The sequence below is a fragment of the Neltuma alba genome, unplaced genomic scaffold (assembly GCF_004799145.2).
Source record: "Neltuma alba isolate B1F8T4 unplaced genomic scaffold, ASM479914v2 tig00010316_pilon, whole genome shotgun sequence".
Taxonomy (NCBI): Eukaryota; Viridiplantae; Streptophyta; class Magnoliopsida; order Fabales; family Fabaceae; genus Neltuma; species Neltuma alba.
Genome location: NW_021635229.1, coordinates 16891 through 34689, shown reverse-complemented (window position 1 = coordinate 34689; position 17799 = coordinate 16891). Strand labels below are relative to the sequence as shown.

The 17799-nt window shown below is 34.5% G+C and overlaps 1 protein-coding gene across 1 annotated transcript; it reads left to right on the top strand.

The window, feature by feature from the left end:
• The first annotated feature begins 12595 nt into the window (after window positions 1–12595).
• On the top strand, window positions 12596–16139 carry LOC114755668 (wall-associated receptor kinase 3-like). Its single transcript, XM_028944537.1, has 3 exons — window positions 12596–13532; window positions 14191–14346; window positions 14815–16139. Exons 1-3 carry the CDS (start codon window positions 12674–12676, stop codon window positions 16020–16022), a joined length of 2223 nt encoding a protein of 740 aa, XP_028800370.1. The 5' UTR covers window positions 12596–12673; the 3' UTR covers window positions 16023–16139.
• Window positions 16140–17799: the final 1660 nt, after the last annotated feature.

Genomic DNA, 17799 nt, shown 5'->3' with positions numbered 1-17799 from the left:
TCTCTCTCTTCTTTCTCCTCTCTCTTCTAGAACTCAAGAACACAACATTCCCTCACTACAAACTTGCCTTGGGCGAAATGTTTATGGGAGGGGGTATTTTATAGGCTTTGATTTTTCAAAATTTTAAAAATGCCCTTCGGGAAAAAGATGCGATCTCGGCCGTCCATTTTTTTCCACTTTACACATGGACAAATCCTAGAGCATACACCACAAGAAGTTGACACATGGATGGACACCTATTCACCATGTGATTTTCATGTGGAAATAAAATATTATTTTAATGTTTTGTCTCTTATTTCCCTTTATGCCCTTGAACAATTTGAAAAATTCCAACTTTGTCCTCCCCCTTATTTTGGCTGAAATATTACTCTAAATAATGGGGAAAAAATGACTCATCCAATATTCAATGCAATCCACTGATTATTTGTGTATTTTCGGTCCGATTTTCCAACAATCCTATCCAATTTACTGTCACAAAATTTTGATTTCAATACCTCCTTAAATTCCCCTCATTCCAAGGGTATTCCATGATTTTTCTCAAGTTTTACCTCCCTCTATAATTTTCTAAATTTTATTTCGTCAAAAATCAATATTCTACCGATAATAATTCGGTAACAAATATTCTTTAAGCTAACCTTTGTACATCCAAAGGTTGGAAGTAATTTTATAAATTAGGATAATATGTCACATAATTTATCCCTATTTTTCCTTGAATTTTTGAGGCCTCTATATATTTTAAATAATGGAAATTGGCTAATTTTCCTTAATTAACCAAAAATTCCAATAATTACAAATAATTCCCTAATAAATTATTTTTAATCCTATATTCATCTTCTAAGCCTCAAACATTATTTTGTACCCTCCTTTCTATTTTTATGATTTTCTGGGAATTTTTAGGAATTTCGGACATTATTTCCAATACTGCCCTTTCTTGACTAATCTTTTCAAAAATGACCGTTATGTCCCTATCCTGATTTTTCCTCATAGCCTGGATCCTCTACCAGTCTACTATACTATTTGGCCTTAGTCAGTCTCAAATCATTCATCAATTAGGATAAAACCATCAGGGTGTGACATTTCTCCCCCCTAAAAATAAATTTCGTCCTCGAAATTTTAACATATACCTTACGTGAAGAGCTTGGATACTTGCTCTTCATCTCGTCCTCCTTTTCCCATGTGGCCTCTTCTTGATTTAGATCTTTCCAAATCACTTTGACCAAAGGAATTCCCTTGTTCCTCAGCTGCTTGACTTTCCGGTCCACTATGCGTTCTGGTCTTACTTCAAATGTCAGATTGTTCTTTAGCTCAATCTAATCATATTCTAGCACATGTTCTGGATCCGGATTGTACTTCTTTAACTGGGAAACATGGAAGACATTGTGCAACTGACTTAAATTCAGGGGTAAGGCCAGTCGATAGGCTACATATCCTACCTTTGAGAGTATTTGGAATGGTCCCACATATTTAGGTGTCAGCTTTCTCGCCTTAATGGATCGTCCTACTCCAATAGTTGGAGATACCTTCAGGAATACATGGTCCCCAACCTCAAACTCTAACGGCTTTCTTCTACTGTCAGCGTAACTCTTCTGTCTGCTTTAAGCTGTGAGTAACCTCTGTTTGATCTGTTTAATCTATTCAGAGGTACGATCCACTATATCTGGAACCCAAATTTTTCTCTCTCCGAGTTCTGTCCAACAAAGCGGGGATCTACATTTTCTTCCGTATAATCCCTCGTATGGTGCCATCTGGATACTGGAATGGTAATTGTTGTTGTACGCGAATTCTTCCAAAGGCAGATATTCATCCCAGCTCCCTTTGAAATCCAAAACGCACGCCCTCAGCATATCTTCTAGTGTCTGTATCGTTCGTTCTGTTTGTCTGTCCGTTTGCAGATGGTAAGCTGTACTGAAACTCAGTACCGTGCCCATGGCTTCTTGCACTGCTTTCCAAAATCTCGACATAAATCTTGGATCCCTATCTGACACAATGTATTCTGGAACCCCATGTAAACTTACGATCTCTTTAATGTATAACCTCGCTAACTTCTCTGGCGAATATTTAACTTTAATAGCCAGGAAATGGGCCGACTTCGTCAGTCTGTCAACTATGACCCATATTGCATCGTATCTTGACGACGTACGAGGTAGTCCTACTATAAAGTCCATAGAGATACTTTCCCACTTCCATTCAGGAATACTAAGGGGTTGTAAAAATCCGGACGGCTTCTGGTGTTCCGTCTTCACTTTCTGGCATGTAAGGCACTTTGTCACATACTCAGTGACATCTCGTTTCATACCAGGCCACCAAAACAATGACTTGAGGTCTTGATACATCTTGGTCATTCCTGGATGAATCATATATTTGCTTTTATGTGCCTCATCTAGAATACGCTTTTTGAGATCATCTACAGGAGGAACATACGATCTCTCTCTGAATTCTATTACTCCCTCTGTTGAGATCTCAAAATCTTTTGTCTCGTTGCTCAAGACTTTAGCTCAAAGGGTCTTTGCTAAAGGATCTCCTCTTTGAGCTTCTTTGATTTGTTTTATCATATCAACAGTTGTTCTTTGCACTAATGGCTCATTAGCCACATCATCTGTTGTTAACTGCATATGATAAATAGGACCCCAATCTCTTATATCTTCTAACAGATCACCCTCTTTGATCATGAGGGTGGCTACCTGCACTACTTTTCTGCTCAAGGTATCGGCCACTACATTGGCCTTTCCCGGATGATACTTGATCTGATAGTCATAATCTTTCAACAACTCCATCCATCTCCTTTGTCTCATGTTAAGTTTTTTCTGGTCTTATAGGTACTTGAGACTCTTGTGATCACAGAACAATTCTATAGTTGCCCCATACAAATAATGCCTCCATATTTTCAAGGCATACACTATCGCTGCAAGCTCCAGGTCATGAGTGGGGTAATTTTCTTCGTGAGGTTTTAATTGGCGCGAGGAGTAGGCAACAACTCTTCCCTGCTGCATCAGTACACATCCCAATCCCTGTTTGCTAGCATCTGTGTACACTACATATGGCAGTGTCAGATCGGGGATAACTAGTACTGGGGTAGAGGTTAGCCTTCGCTTCAGCTATTGAAAACTTGCCTCACATTTCTCGTCCCACAAGAACTGCTGGTTCTTCTTGATTAGCTTTGTCAGCGCTTGGGCAATTCTAGAGAAGTCCTGGATAAATCTCCTATAGTAACCTACCAGCCCTAAGAAACTTCGTATCTCTGTCATTGTCTTAGGCTGCTCCCAGTTCAGTACTGATTCAACTTTACTGGGATCTACGGCCACACCTTCATGGTTAATCACATGGCCTAGGAATTTAACTTCCTTTAACCAAAACTCACATTTACTGAGCTTGGCGTAGAGTTGTCTCTCTTTCAGTGTACTCAGTACAATTCTCAAGTGCTGCTCATGCTCTTCTTGAGTTTTGGAGTACACTAGTATGTCATCAATAAAAACTACTACAAACAGATCTAAGTATGGTCTAAAAATCCGGTTCATGTAGTCCATGAAAACAGCAGGTGCATTCGTCAATCCAAACGGCATCACTAGGAACTCATAGTGTCTGTATCGGGTCCTAAATGCAGTCTTTAAAACATCTCCTGTCTTTATCCGCAGCTAATGATATCCCGATCATAGATCGATCTTGGAAAATACCGTTGCTCCTGTGAGTTGGTCTAACAGATCATCAATTCGCGGCAGAGGGTATTTATTCTTTATTGTCACCTTGTTTAGCTCTCGATAGTCAATGCATAGCCTTAGGCTACCGTCTTTCTTTTTCACAAAGAGTACTGGAGCACCCTAGGGAGATACACTTGGTCTCATAAAACCCTTCTCCAACAGCTCCTCAATTTGTCTCTTTAGCTCGACCATTTCGTTGGGAGCCATTCGATATGGAGCTTTGGATATTGGTTTTGTCCCTGGTACAAGGTCAATCGTGAACTCCACTTCTCGCTCTAGCAGAAGTCCACTGATCTCTGTTGGAAATACCTCCGGGAAGTCTTTCACTATCGGTATTTCTTCGATTCCTTCTTCTACCTCTGCTCGAATCGAGAAAAATACAAAATATCCTTGACATTCATGCCGTAAGCATCTACTCGCTTCGGCTTCAGTAATGAAATTTAAACTTACTTCTTTTCTAGGGATTTCTTCCTTAGAGGGTAATACTAATGTTTTCTTACCACAATCTAGAAGTATGTTATTGGCAGACAACCAATTCAAACCAATTATCACCTCAATATCATGAAAAGGCATGCATATCAAGTTAATAGTAGTGCAGCAATGCTTATAACAGCCCACACAATTCAGGCATGCTTTAGAAGTCACAACTTTAGGACTAGTGGGAGTAGAAACAACAATATCATATGGCAAGGTATCAACAGTTAAACCCAATCGCCCAACACAGTCATGCGATATAAAGGAATGGCTAGCACCTGAGTCAAACATGGCATACACAAGGCAATCATTAACAATGATCATACCTTGGATCATGTCAGGTGACTTACGGGCCTCTTCCTGTGTAAGGACAAACACTCTGCCTTGGGTCTGCTGTCTCGTCCCTTCTGCCCCTTGTGGGCATTCCTTCAAAAAGTGTCCTGGTCTCCCACATCTATAACACACATTCTGGCCAAATAAACATGGCCTATTGCCATGATTCTTGCCACACTTCTCACATTCCTTGGCCCTTCGTGTGATATCAAACCCTTCAGGTCATCTGCTCCCTTTTCTCATCTTTCTGCCAAAGCCAGGCCTCTTCCTTTTCTTATTAACATAAAAGGTTCCTTCTTGATTCGGCCTCGATGGGGGTCTCTCAGTTCTCAAAGCTACTGGCATCATTCCTCGATGATTTTGACTTGATTCAGTAATACGGCAAACTTCTACTGCCTTGTTAAAACTCTCTATCTGTTGAGGCGCCACGACCTCCCTTAATGTCGGCTTTAATCCTCTGACCAGCTTCTCCGTATTCCACTGTTCATCATTAAGACATTTTAGATAAGCAGAATAACGGGACAGCTGAATGTGCTTTGCTAGGTAGTCATCAAAGGTTTCATTATTCCCCTGCTGCAACACTAGGAATTCAGCTTCCATTTTATCTTGCGCTGATCAGGGAAAGTACTTCTGATAGAATCTTTCTTTGAACACCTCCCATGTTATTGGGGTGTTGTTGGCTTGTAGTACCAACTCAGTGTTGTTCCACCACTAATCCACTTCCTTCTCTAGCTTATAAATTGCCATCTGAGCTTTAATCTCATATGAACATCCCATTACCCGAAAGATCTTCTCCAGTCGAGTAATCCAATCTTCAACTATTTGTGGTTCTAATGAACCCTTGAACTCTGATGGATTATGCTTGCAAAATTTCGTAATCCACTGCTGAATATCTCCTTGGTTCTCAGCCATTCCTGCTTGCTCTTCAGGTACTTGCCGTTGGACTTGTGGAATTGCTTCAGCTTGCACTTGCTCAGGTTGTCGTAACTGAGCAATCGCTGCTGCTATCGCTGCTACTATAACAGTGTCTCTCTCTTCTTGCTGCCATAACTGTGCCTCTTGTAATTGCTGTACGACTCGTTGTTGTTCATCCAGCCTATTCATTACTTGCTGGATAGGATCTCTATGTGGTTCCTCAGGAGTGTTTCTTGTTCCTCTCCGTGTTCTCACCATTTTGTTTGTTCTTTAGTTAACTATGGGAGAATAAAGCATTGTTTATTTAAAGAATTATATTTAAACATTTCTTGTAACTGCTACCATTTTGTTTATTTAGCTACCACATTTCTCAAGCATTGTTTTATCAAAACAATTCAACTTGAATTGTGTTATTATTCATTTTTACTTTGCTAATATCATAATGTTTTAACATCTTGAAATGTTCCTATGCGAGCTATTAATATATATTTGGAAAAAAAAAAATTTTGTTCCTTGATGGAATTTGAAGAAAATATTTGAGATTTTATGAACTTTCATGATGGGATTTTTTATTATGAAATAGTCTTTTTACAAGTCTTTAGTGACAGGGAAAAGCTTTCTTTACTAATGGTAAATGGGCCCTATCCATGCTTAAAAATGATTTTTGTGAGAACTAAATACAGAATGCAAGTTGCTACTATTAGCCCTTGGCGCATCATGATCAATATTATATTGTTTTATGGCTTCAACTATGCTTGATATTCATAGCTTCAGCTGCACTTGATATTCGTAGCTTTTGCTGCTCTTGTTACATGGCTTTGGCTATGCTTGTATTGTTGTGCCATGGTTAAGTTTGAGCTCACTTCATATTTATGGGCATCGTTCCCACACTTGTATTCGTGAATTTAATTAGCCACGCTTGTTGATCACTTGCCCTCATGGACTATTTTTTCATGCTTGTTATTTGTTCTGTCAAAGTCCTCAACTAAAAAAGAGTTTTTTCACACTATTTTGTTATTTGATTTCATAAATAAGTCATTTAACTTGTTGATTAATTTTGCATATCAAAAGTTCTTTATTTATATTATATTCTTTTACATTTTAATGGTTTTCGAAGAGATTGAAATCAACCATAAATCATTCCTTGTTTAGAGAATCATATCTACATAATTTATTCTTTCAGCATTTGTTTTGTCTTATTTTTTTATTTATTAATGGGATGTTATTCAATTGTAAATTACTTTGGCCTCAGACCGCTGACCCTGCACCTCGAACTAAATAGTGAATACTCTTATTGCTGATCAAAACTTCTAGATATATTTTGGAGCAACTCGTAATTAATGTAAAACAAAATTTACATTTATGTTATATTTATTAGAATAAGGTGCTTAAATATTCCTAAAGTATCCACGAAGGAGCATCCAACATCTGAGAGTTTTTTTGGCTCTTATATGCTCTATAAGTTTATTTTCATAGCAAAAATACCCTAGCCATTATCTACCGTTAAGTTTGACCATTAAATTATGTGATCTGATCGGTGTCTTTAATGGTGGATAATAGATCAGGTAGAAATGTTATGAGATAAAACTTTTAGAGCATATATGAACCAGAAAAAACTTCCAGGTATTATTTTTTCATTCATAGATACTTTTAGAGTACTTAAGTATCTTTTTTTTTTATGCTCCACGTATTCTATAGGCAAAATTCCTGTCTTTATTTATTTTTTGATATATGAAATTAATAAATATATGAGTTGTTTTAAGATTTAAAGAATGTGAGTTTTCTCAAATTTTATGCTGACCTCAATTATATAGGCGTGACAAAACCAAGTTGCTAACGAGTCCAATCAACGGTTCAATAAGACGGATTATCTGATCTAGTCTGGTTCTTTAATTATTGATTCAAACAATAGTTTAAAACTTTATTTTACTATTATTTACGATTTGAATTATGAATTTTTCTGAAACTATTGTTTTATTTTACTATCATTTATCCAACCATCTGTGCCGACTGCCAGAACCTTTTTTTTTTTTTTTGGTATGGAGTAATGTGGTAGAAGAACAACATTAAAAATCCCAACTTTATCCCCTTGGGCTGATTTGGGATTTATTAATTTAGTGGACTGAAATGAGATTTGACTATTTCAAAAGGATTTAAAAGTGATTATCCTTTAGAGATTTATTACGATGAATGCTAAGTTAGTACATAACATTTATTCTAAAATAAATTTTAATTAAAAAAAATATAATTTTAGAATTATTTTAGAATATTCTTTAACTATGTAAATGGCTTAACTTGAACTAAAATATACACTTCTAAAATGAGAATATTTGTGTAATTAAGACAAAATAATAGGGTAACTTGCAGAGTCCAAGTCCAACTTACATTATAAATTCCAGAGACTGAAGTAAGACAGTAGATAGGTAATGTGGACTTATATTTGTGTGTGTCCATACACACACACACACCGTCTGTTTATTTGAAGAATGGGAGGAGGACAAAGTCCGAAGGGGAGAGGGGGAGAGAGGGAGAGAGGAAAATTCAGACTGTTGTCATCTTCCATGAACATTCCGAAAATTCACAAAGTCCAGTTAATCCTAATCCCTTTTTCTAAGTAGTGGAGCGCTTATAGATTCGTCTTTCATTCTATCCTTTTTCCTTTCGATCCAAAGCTGTTATATTTTCTCCAAGTCTTTAATTACTATACGTTCACTTTCCTCCTCTTCTCTAAATAAAAAAATATGTTGCTACATTGCTTGGAGAATTACTTGAAATTGCCTTCATCACTACCAAAATAACTAAATAAAATGTGGCGGTTAGGTTGTTACATCCTTCATAATTTGTTGGCGGAAATTTTCAAATTTTCACGTCGAAGTAGTTTAAAACCGCTGCTAATTGAATCTTGGGAATCACATGCGTCACCAACCCTTTGTAATTATTTTCACACATCATATAGGCTTAATAACGCCTATGAGTAGCAGTTTTTGTAACGGCTACAAATTCTCTTTCCATGGTAAATTTGTAGTGATTCTCAAAATCGTGAAAATAACGATCATAAAATGCTGTGTGTGCGCGTGTTCCCCCCCCCCCCTTATAGTGCGTGTTCTTTTGCTGTCACATTGAGGCTCTAATAATTGATCTGGACTAGTATATTTATTTTCTCTACTTGTTGTGTGTTAAGGTTTTTTCTTATCTAAAACCAGCTATTACTTGAGGGTCTTAGGTTTTATACTTTTAAGTCAATCAACGTTTTGGTTTGAAGCGATGAACTGGCACTTCGCATGCTTGGAACTTTTAGATATTAACTTCCATCGCGACAATCTTCAAACTAAAAGCGCTAAAAGTCGTGTGTTTTTCTTTAACCGATTCCAATTATATTTTGTTTCTTTTGACATATATGGAGGTATCCAACACGTAAAATGGATAATCTAATCGACAATTCTGTTAATTTATTATCATCTCTGATCTTTAATATAAAAACTCATTTAACTTTTATTTCAGTCTTAAATATAAGATATCAATCCACTCTATCTCATACATTTATTTTTTTTTTTTTAAGATAGTACTTGTAATAATGGTAGTTCTAGCCAATATACTTTATTGATAAGAATATTTTAGAAAAGACAATACCTATTTATTACAAATAATTAACTAAACTAATTTTCTTAATATATTCAAATTAGTCAACTAGTTTTTATATTAAGAACTAAAGGTAGTATTTTATTTTGGTTCAATACTATTAAATTAACATATTTCAACGGTTCAAATTTTAATTTTTTATAAACTATTTATAAAAAATTTTAAAAATATTTAGTATATTTGTAAACTATTAGAATTAAATTTTAATATAGTTTGTAATTTATTATTTATTTATTTTTACAAATTAATATTTTAATAATAGTTTTCAAATGGTTTAAATCTCAACCGTTGAAATATTAATCCAAAGGTTAGAAAAAAGAAGAGGAGGGAAGAAGAGGAGGAGGGAAGAGGAGAGGTTTCGAACCATATTTATATATATATATATATATATATATTTAAGGATAATACTTACATTAAGTTATTTATATCTATTATATCAAATTCTCTAATAATACATAACCATGTATCTTATTTTTAAAATATTAGCATTTAAATATGAAACAAAAAGGACACTTGCTCATGTGCAATTGAAGATCTTGACATAATGGATATAAGTAACTTGACTTGAGTTTTTATGTATTTGAAATTTTGATTTATATTTTTTTAAATAATTACAACTTTTAATTTTCCCTTTCATATAATTTGTATAGAGAGAGAGAATTTGAGGAAAATTTGGCATATATTTATTACGGAAGATCATAAAAGTTACAATTATGTTGATGAAATAATTGCAGAAAAATAAAAAGAAGAAGAAGAAGAAGGCCTGAAAGATATTAAATTGATTATCATACCTTCATTGCAAGAAATAAAAATAAAAATAAGAATGTCATAAATATTGATGGGGGGATATGTTCATAACTTCATAAGCTTTTAATATTCAATCCTAGTGTTCGTAACTTTCAAATGGATGGTTTTCTTATATTATTGGCTAAAGTATACATTTGGTTCTTTAACTTTATACAAGGTTTCAATTTAGTCCCATAACTTTAAAAAGTATACTTTTAGTCCTTTAACCCTAAATTTTTTTCAAAAATGATGACATTAAGATCTGAAATGTTGATAAAATATTTTCAAATACTAACATATTAAGTTTAATTTTCAAAACATCCATGATTATTACAAAAAATCATCATTGAAGCCTAGATTTTAAGGTTAAAGGACCAAATGTATGCTTTTTAAAGTTAACGGATCAAATTGAAACCTTGTACAAAGTTAAAGGACCAAATGTATACTTTAGCCTATATTCTTTGTTATAACTTCCGATAGTTTCATGTTGTAACATAATATGGATTAATTCCTCTATTAATGAAATGATAACTCTTAGGGGGTTGAAAACATATAAGTAGAGGCTTCACTACAAAAAAAAATGACTTCCAGCAATGACTTGTAGCGGCAACACAAATTGCCATTATTGAAAGTGTGATTTTCAGTGGCGGCTCCTAATGTTGTTGCTAAAAAGGACTTTTAGTGACAACAGTTATTGTTACCACAGAAAGAAGCTTTTAGCGGTGACTCAACATGTTGCCACTAAAAAGTCTATTTCAATATTTTATTACGATGATATATATTTGATTTTACCACAATTATCACCAAATATATTCTAATTTAATGGCAAAAAGAAGGGATGTAGAAGGAGGGGCCTAGGAATTCGAACCATAGAAGGGCCATATTTATGGTGATAATATCTAGTTAGTGACATGGTGCGTCGAGATGTGGACATGGGGTATAGGTGAGGGGGTGGATGATGTGGCAACGGTCGATGGCTAGTTGGTGATAATGTGGCGGTGGGCGATAGCGACTCTATTTGTCTCCATTGATAAGTTTCAATGACAGTCGCTACGTACAACAACGACGTGGCTTGCTGTCTTTCAACAGCAACTTTTTGACTTTCAGCAACGACTTTTGTCACCACTGAAAGTCAATTTTTTTTAGTGCTTTATGCAGAGTGGATGTACGTGTTTGTTTGGTTAAGTAGTGGAAGTTCAAATAAGCCCGTTTGAACTCAAATAAGTGATTATAGAGTCCTTTTATCCTGTTTTGTTAACTTTTTTAAAACCCTGATAAAACGTGATTGTAGTTCCAATCACATGTTTGAGCATAAGCTGCATGAAAATTTATATGAATGCTTATCTTTACACTTGTCTCATACTTCAATTATGTTGTTCTTATTTTCCTTCAATATTTATATAACAAAGACGAAATAATAGCATCCGCATGTCTTATTAATGCCTTCTAATTATATTTTAACTACTAATCAATATGAATGCAAAAAATATACTAATGAATTTGAATGCATTTGGTGGGAAAAAAAATGAAGGCAAACAAGTCGTATAACCTTCGCCTCTAGAAGAAAAAATTTAAAAATAAATAAATAAAGATGACATTTTATTATAGGGAGCTATAATTGGCGCAAGTGATTATTTGTCCTGCAAAATTTATTATTTTCTTTCATAATAAATTGGTCTTTTAGTATAGTTTGTTCATGTCTTAAACATGTTTTAAGCTCCATGACAGTTTAATGATTGGAACATTTTTATAATTTTTCTGAGGGCTAAGATATTTTTAATATTTTCAAATTAATTTCTCAAACAATTGTGTGTCGACCATAGAGACGGATAGAGAGTTACGGTCATTTATGTCAATTTAAGCAGTTTATTAATAAAATAATAAAATGTTTAAAAAATTCTGAGAGAAAGATACTTAAATACTTTTGAATTAGTCAAAATCTAAATTAGTTCCTCACAATCACAAAATGCCAAATACCTTCCAAAAATCTTTGTATGAATATAATCCTTACAAAATGAAACAAACTTTAAGAACTTTTTTTTTGGGGGGGACCCTAACCTTCCATTAGCTTTTCCAGGAAAAAGAAAAAAAAATGAAAGGAAAGAAATAATAGTTATTATGAAAGGCAAGTCTTAAATAAAAAGAGGAACCTTAGCAAAATTCAAAATTTGAGTGAAAATTTATCCACTAAAGAAGTATTTTATTCTAAAAGGGATTACACCTTTTGGTAAATATCAGACTGTTGACGCCAAAATTAAAGCTCGCGGGTCTTCGTCAAAGTCTATCCATATTCACTTCTGTGAGACTTAGATTGATTGCGATGGATGTGAGCTGTGAGGTCAATCAACCAATCCAAAGCTCGTCTTCGTCAACCTCTGTATTTATCCATTTGTACTAATTTTGAAAGTTCAATAATGTACATACAGCATCAAAGCATCATCCAGAATTCGGAACTATCCAATCCCATTCCAAAATTTCTGTAAACATTATCGTCAAAATAAGGATCTTTAATTAATAATATTTCACATTATCAAGCCAAAAACGTCTTCATCATCCTCTCTCCTTGTCCATGCTCAATCGATTTCCACATATATATGTGAATTTAATTGCTTGATTAGGATGTACAACGTGACCTATAGAGACCTCGCTTGTAGACTACAAATGAAATCTTATAATTAAGACCGGAGGTAGTATAATGTGATCGTTCTAAATTACATTTTAACTTCCATTATATATTCATATTCTGTATCTTCAAGCTTCCCAAGAAATCATATACATATAGTTGCATTCCAATCCTTGTAAACAGAATCGTGTCAAAATAAGGTGATCATATGAGAGAGAAGTCAATGGAGCTGAAGTTACTGATCTTGTTCCTTCTTTTAGTTGCAGCCATGGAAGCTGCAATATCAGAAGCTAAATCCCTTAAAGGCTGCCTCAAGAAATGTGGGGAAGTAGAGATTCCATATCCATTTGGTGTGGGGGACAACTGCTCCTTGGAGAAGCCATTTAATCTCACCTGTGACACTTCTACATCCACATTATTCTACGGAAAAAACCCAGTTTCAAGCATATCTGTCCAACATGGTCTTATGGACGTTTTGTTTGAAGTCTCCAAGATTTGTGGTAATCAATCAGAAGAAAAACATCCTCGTCTTCTTGACGCTGGCCATTATTTCACCATTTCCACCTCGGAGAACATGTTCGTAAGTGTTGGTTGTAACATTCTAGGTAGGATTTGTAGTCATCATGAAGGCCAATCTACTAATTTTGGAGGCTGCTTAGCAATCTGTGATCAACTGCCAAAAAATAATAATACTTGTGCTGGGACTGGGTGTTGCCATGGGGAAATTCCTCCTCAAGGAAAGCCTTCAACATATGATTTTCAGGCAACTCGCGCCTTCTCCAATTATAAGGTATCAAATGGAAATAATTGTAGCTATGCCTTTGTAGCTAAAAATGGTTGGTTCAGTTTCTCCCCTCATCATTTACTGAACTTTCCTTTTGAGGTGACCCCAGTTGTGCTAGATTGGACTGTTTCAAATGTTAGCTGCCAAAATGGTTCCAGTCCATACTGTGCCTGCAAAAACAACACATACCATGTGGACTATTACTCCAACGCTGGTCATCGGTACAAATGCAAATGCAAACCTGGTTTTGAGGGAAATCCATACTATTTGGATGGATGTCAAGGTAATTATAGTCTGCTTACCAAAAAATTTTTGATTTTTTCCTTTTACTGCATATGGGTTTTAGTCTCCTTACCTTCTCTAGCAATAGAGATTTGGGTGTCAAGGTAATAATTCAACAGTCAGCGCCTAGTTGTATCCCTATAAAATTAGTGAGGGAATAACCATCCATCGCTATGTTTTAGCATTGCAATATTTAGTAATAATAAAATTTTATCCTGATTTCAATTTAGCAAGGGATTTGTGCCACACACCTTTTTCAAGTATAGTGATTTATTACCTTGACAGTCCAGATGTAATATAAACTGTTTTTATCAAATAGGACAACTCAAAATTGATGAGTCTCATAGTGCTAATCACTATTGTGAGCACCAAAACTGGTTAACCTTACTCTGTAGCAATAGATTTGGGTGTCAATCTAATTAAATAGTCAGCATCTTGTTACATCCATTCCTAATTATAGTGGGAGAATAACCATCTGTCGCTAAATTTAATTAGTATTCCGATCTCATTCAGTTTATAGCAAGGGATTTGCTCCTCAGTAATTCACTTTCTTTTTTAGTAGTGATTTGTTTTTGACACAGCGGTGCCACGTAGCGATGGACAACCTTTATCAAAATATATAAATAGCATTTATAATGATGGTTATTTCTTAATTTCAGATGTTGATGAGTGCACAAGACCCAATAACTGCAGTATGCCAAAGCGATGCCACAATTTGGAAGGTGGCTACCATTGTTCTTGTCCACCTGCACATAAAGGTGATGGCAAAGCTAACGGATCAGGCTGCACTCTCGACTATGGGTTCATAGCATTATGTAAGAATGCGATAGACTCTCTATTTTATTCTCTCTTTTTAATAGCTCTTTTTTGTTAGTTTTAAAAATGTTACTCTCTTAAAAGAAGGATAATTTTTCATTCCTCAATAAAGGAAATGATTTTTACTAGGCATCTTTATCTTCATGATTACCTACTATCTTATGAAAGGATTCTAAATGTTTTTTCATGCATAAATTTGTAGTAAAAGTCTTAATACAACCTTCTTTTTGAAAATAAATTTATCTATTTGAGATCTTTTCATATTAGTAAATATGCATCTTTTGCTCCCATATTCAAACCACAACTTATCTATTGATATATATATGATGACCATGATGTTCTTGATCTTTTGATTTGATTTTGAGGAGAAACAAAATAGAAAGATAGAAGCATCTTTACGTAAATTTAAGACAAAATTCAAATAATTTTATTTTGAAGTTTGGTCATGGCCCACATAATGTTTGCAGCTTGTAGTGCTTCTTTGCTTATTGTTTTCATACTAGTCTACACATCATGTTGGACATACAAGCAAAGAACTTTGAAACAAGTCAGAAGAAGAAACTTTGAGCAAAATGGAGGAAACATGTTGCAACAACAAATTTCACAACAGCAGGCATATAGTGGCAAAACCAAGTTATTTACTGAAGCTGAGCTTAAAAATGCCACAAACAACTTTCATAAAGATACAATTCTTGGTCATGGAGGACAAGGCATAGTTTACAAGGGGATATTATCAGACAAAACACCTATTGCCATTAAGAAACCTAGACAAGGAGGAGACCCTCAACAAATTAAAGATTTTATCAATGAAGTGTGTGTGCTTTCCCAAATCAACCACAGGAATGTGGTCAAACTATTGGGATGTTGTCTTGAAACTGAAGTTCCTTTATTAGTTTACGAGTTTGTGAACAATGGTACCCTTCTAGACCATATAGACCCATTAAAGAATGATGGCTCTATTATGTGGGAGACTCGGTTAAGAATCGCTGCGGAAATTGCTGGGGCAATTGCATATTTGCACTCTTATGCTTCTATTCCAATCATTCACCGAGATATCAAATCTGCCAACATACTTTTGGATCATAATCTTAGGGCAAAGGTGTCTGATTTTGGATCATCAAGACTTATTCCACTTGATGCAACACATGTTACTACTATCGTACAAGGGACTCTTGGATACTTGGATCCAGAATACCTTCACATTGGAGAGTTGAATGAGAAAAGTGATGTTTATAGTTTTGGAGTTGTGCTTGTGGAACTACTCACAGGAAGAAAAGCAATTAAATTTAGTAGGCCTGAACAAAGAAATTTGGCAATGTACTTTGTGTCTTCAATGAAAGAAAATCACTTGTGGGAAATTCTTGATAAGAGGGTGTTAGAACAAAAGAATGCAAAACAACTAAAAGAAGTAGCTTCACTGGCAAGGAGATGTTTAAGAGTTAAAGGAGAGGAAAGGCCTACTATGAGGGAAGTGGCAATGGACTTAGAGGGTCTAATTTCCATGGGAAAGCATACCTGGGGTAAGGACAAGGGTATAGTGGCAGAAGAAAGTGAATATTTACTTGGTCATGTTCCTGAAGGATATGACGATGCTAGTTCTAGCATCATTGTTTCAGTTACTAGTTATGATGGCATACAAAGCCAATCGTCACCTGAAATTATAGGCGGACGATGATCTTTTAGTATTCATATATGTCTTTTATAATTCTATGTATAAATACTCTTTTTCAATAGTCATATGTAAATTTTCTCAAAAAGATGCAACTATAAAGACCTTCTTCCATTTTCTATATTCTTGGAACTTACCTCCTTACTCTTGTAAACTATACAAGTTGGTCGAAAATAGATAAACAATACAATAATTCCATTCACAAAGTATTATTACTAGGCCGATAAATATTGGATTTGTTTGGATATTCATCACAGTATTAACAATAAATAATTCAAGTGTATATATATAGAGGCTTAGTGTAATATGTTGGGGAAAAAAAACAAACAGAAAGAAGCATAATATAATAGCTAATAAAACTAATAGGTAATGGAGCCTACCAAAAAAGAGGGTGAATAATGAGAGGTCTCACATGTTGAACCATTTTAAGGAGTAGGAGAGTGATTTTAGTTTTCATTATACAAAAGGAAAGGTGGGGTATGGGTTAAATAGAGTGAAAACAATGTCTTAGAGCTATCATTATAGCCATTAGAGGTTGAAGATGGATAGTTATCATTTGCGTCGCTTTGAAGTATGCAATTAAGTCAACCAATCTTAACTAAATCAAAGTATGCAAAATATGCCCTAGATTCACTGCTACTACTACAAAAAAAATCATTTTCATCTGTTCGGGAGACCTTTATTCGTCTGTTTCATGGGGCACGTTGATAGAAGAGACATAGATGGGATTAATATATTTGTCTACTTATAACAGACAAGTATGAGCTTCTCATACTCATCTGTTCCCAAGTGAATAGACGAGTATATAAATTTTTTTTAAAAACAATAAAATTCATAATTGAGATAAACCATAGTCTTCCTTTGAACCCTGCACATGAAACTGAACCAAAACAGAGTACAACAGCAGCAGCAATTCAACAAAGGTAGTTTTCATACAAATGGTATCCTAATGACATCCTAAACATCCTATACTTATGAAAATAACATCCTAATTAACTTAGTGAAGCAAAAAATAGCTGAAGTCCCTAAACTATGCCTTTCAACCTCATGTGTCATTTTAAGAGAAATATTCTTGAAGAAATTGTCCTGCCAAACAATCTCGAACAGCATCAATGTCTTTATCAGTGTAAGAGTTTTGATCATCAAAAATTTGTAAGTTTATGAATAAAAAAATTTAATTAAAAGAAAGAAAGAAATCAAATTGAAAAAAAAATGAAATAATTATAATCAAAGTGATTATTACCATCTCAAGATCTTTAGTACATTCTGACTCAACAATTTCATACATGAAACGGATAATGTATTATCCGCACTCTAAACTTCCTGGTTGCAGATGACACTGTAAATGAAAAGTGAATCACAAGGATAAATATACATATATATGAAGTAATTGTCAATGAAATTGGAGAACTTTAATTGAAATACTTACTAATGGTTTGTGCCAAGTCGTCTTGCCAATTTTACCGTCGTGCTTCCCACCCCGTATATAATATGTCTTCAAAGATCTTTGTCCAAAAGAAAATGATAAGACATTAGAATAATTTAATGAAGTAAAAAAAACCATATATAAGATGAGAAAAACTTACGTATTGAAGATATATTTAATATCGTCACTTAGGCAACGTCCCAATGAATCAAACCAGTAAATGACATTGTTTGTAGGGCAAGCAATGCATGATGACCAGTGTTTGCTGAAATATTAAAAAGAAATAAAACCAGTGAATTCATGAGAAATTATATATATAAATGTATAAAAATATATATAGATATAAACTACTTACTT

Excerpts from the sequence above, each read along its gene's own strand:
- LOC114755668 (XM_028944537.1), top strand. The coding sequence starts at position 12,674 with ATGAGAGAGAAGTCAATGGAGCTGAAGTTACTGATCTTGTTCCTTCTT. Across the intron at positions 13,533-14,190 it reads CTATTTGGATGGATGTCAAG|ATGTTGATGAGTGCACAAGA; the intron begins GTAATTATAGTC and ends TCTTAATTTCAG. Across the intron at positions 14,347-14,814 it reads CTATGGGTTCATAGCATTAT|CTTGTAGTGCTTCTTTGCTT; the intron begins GTAAGAATGCGA and ends TAATGTTTGCAG.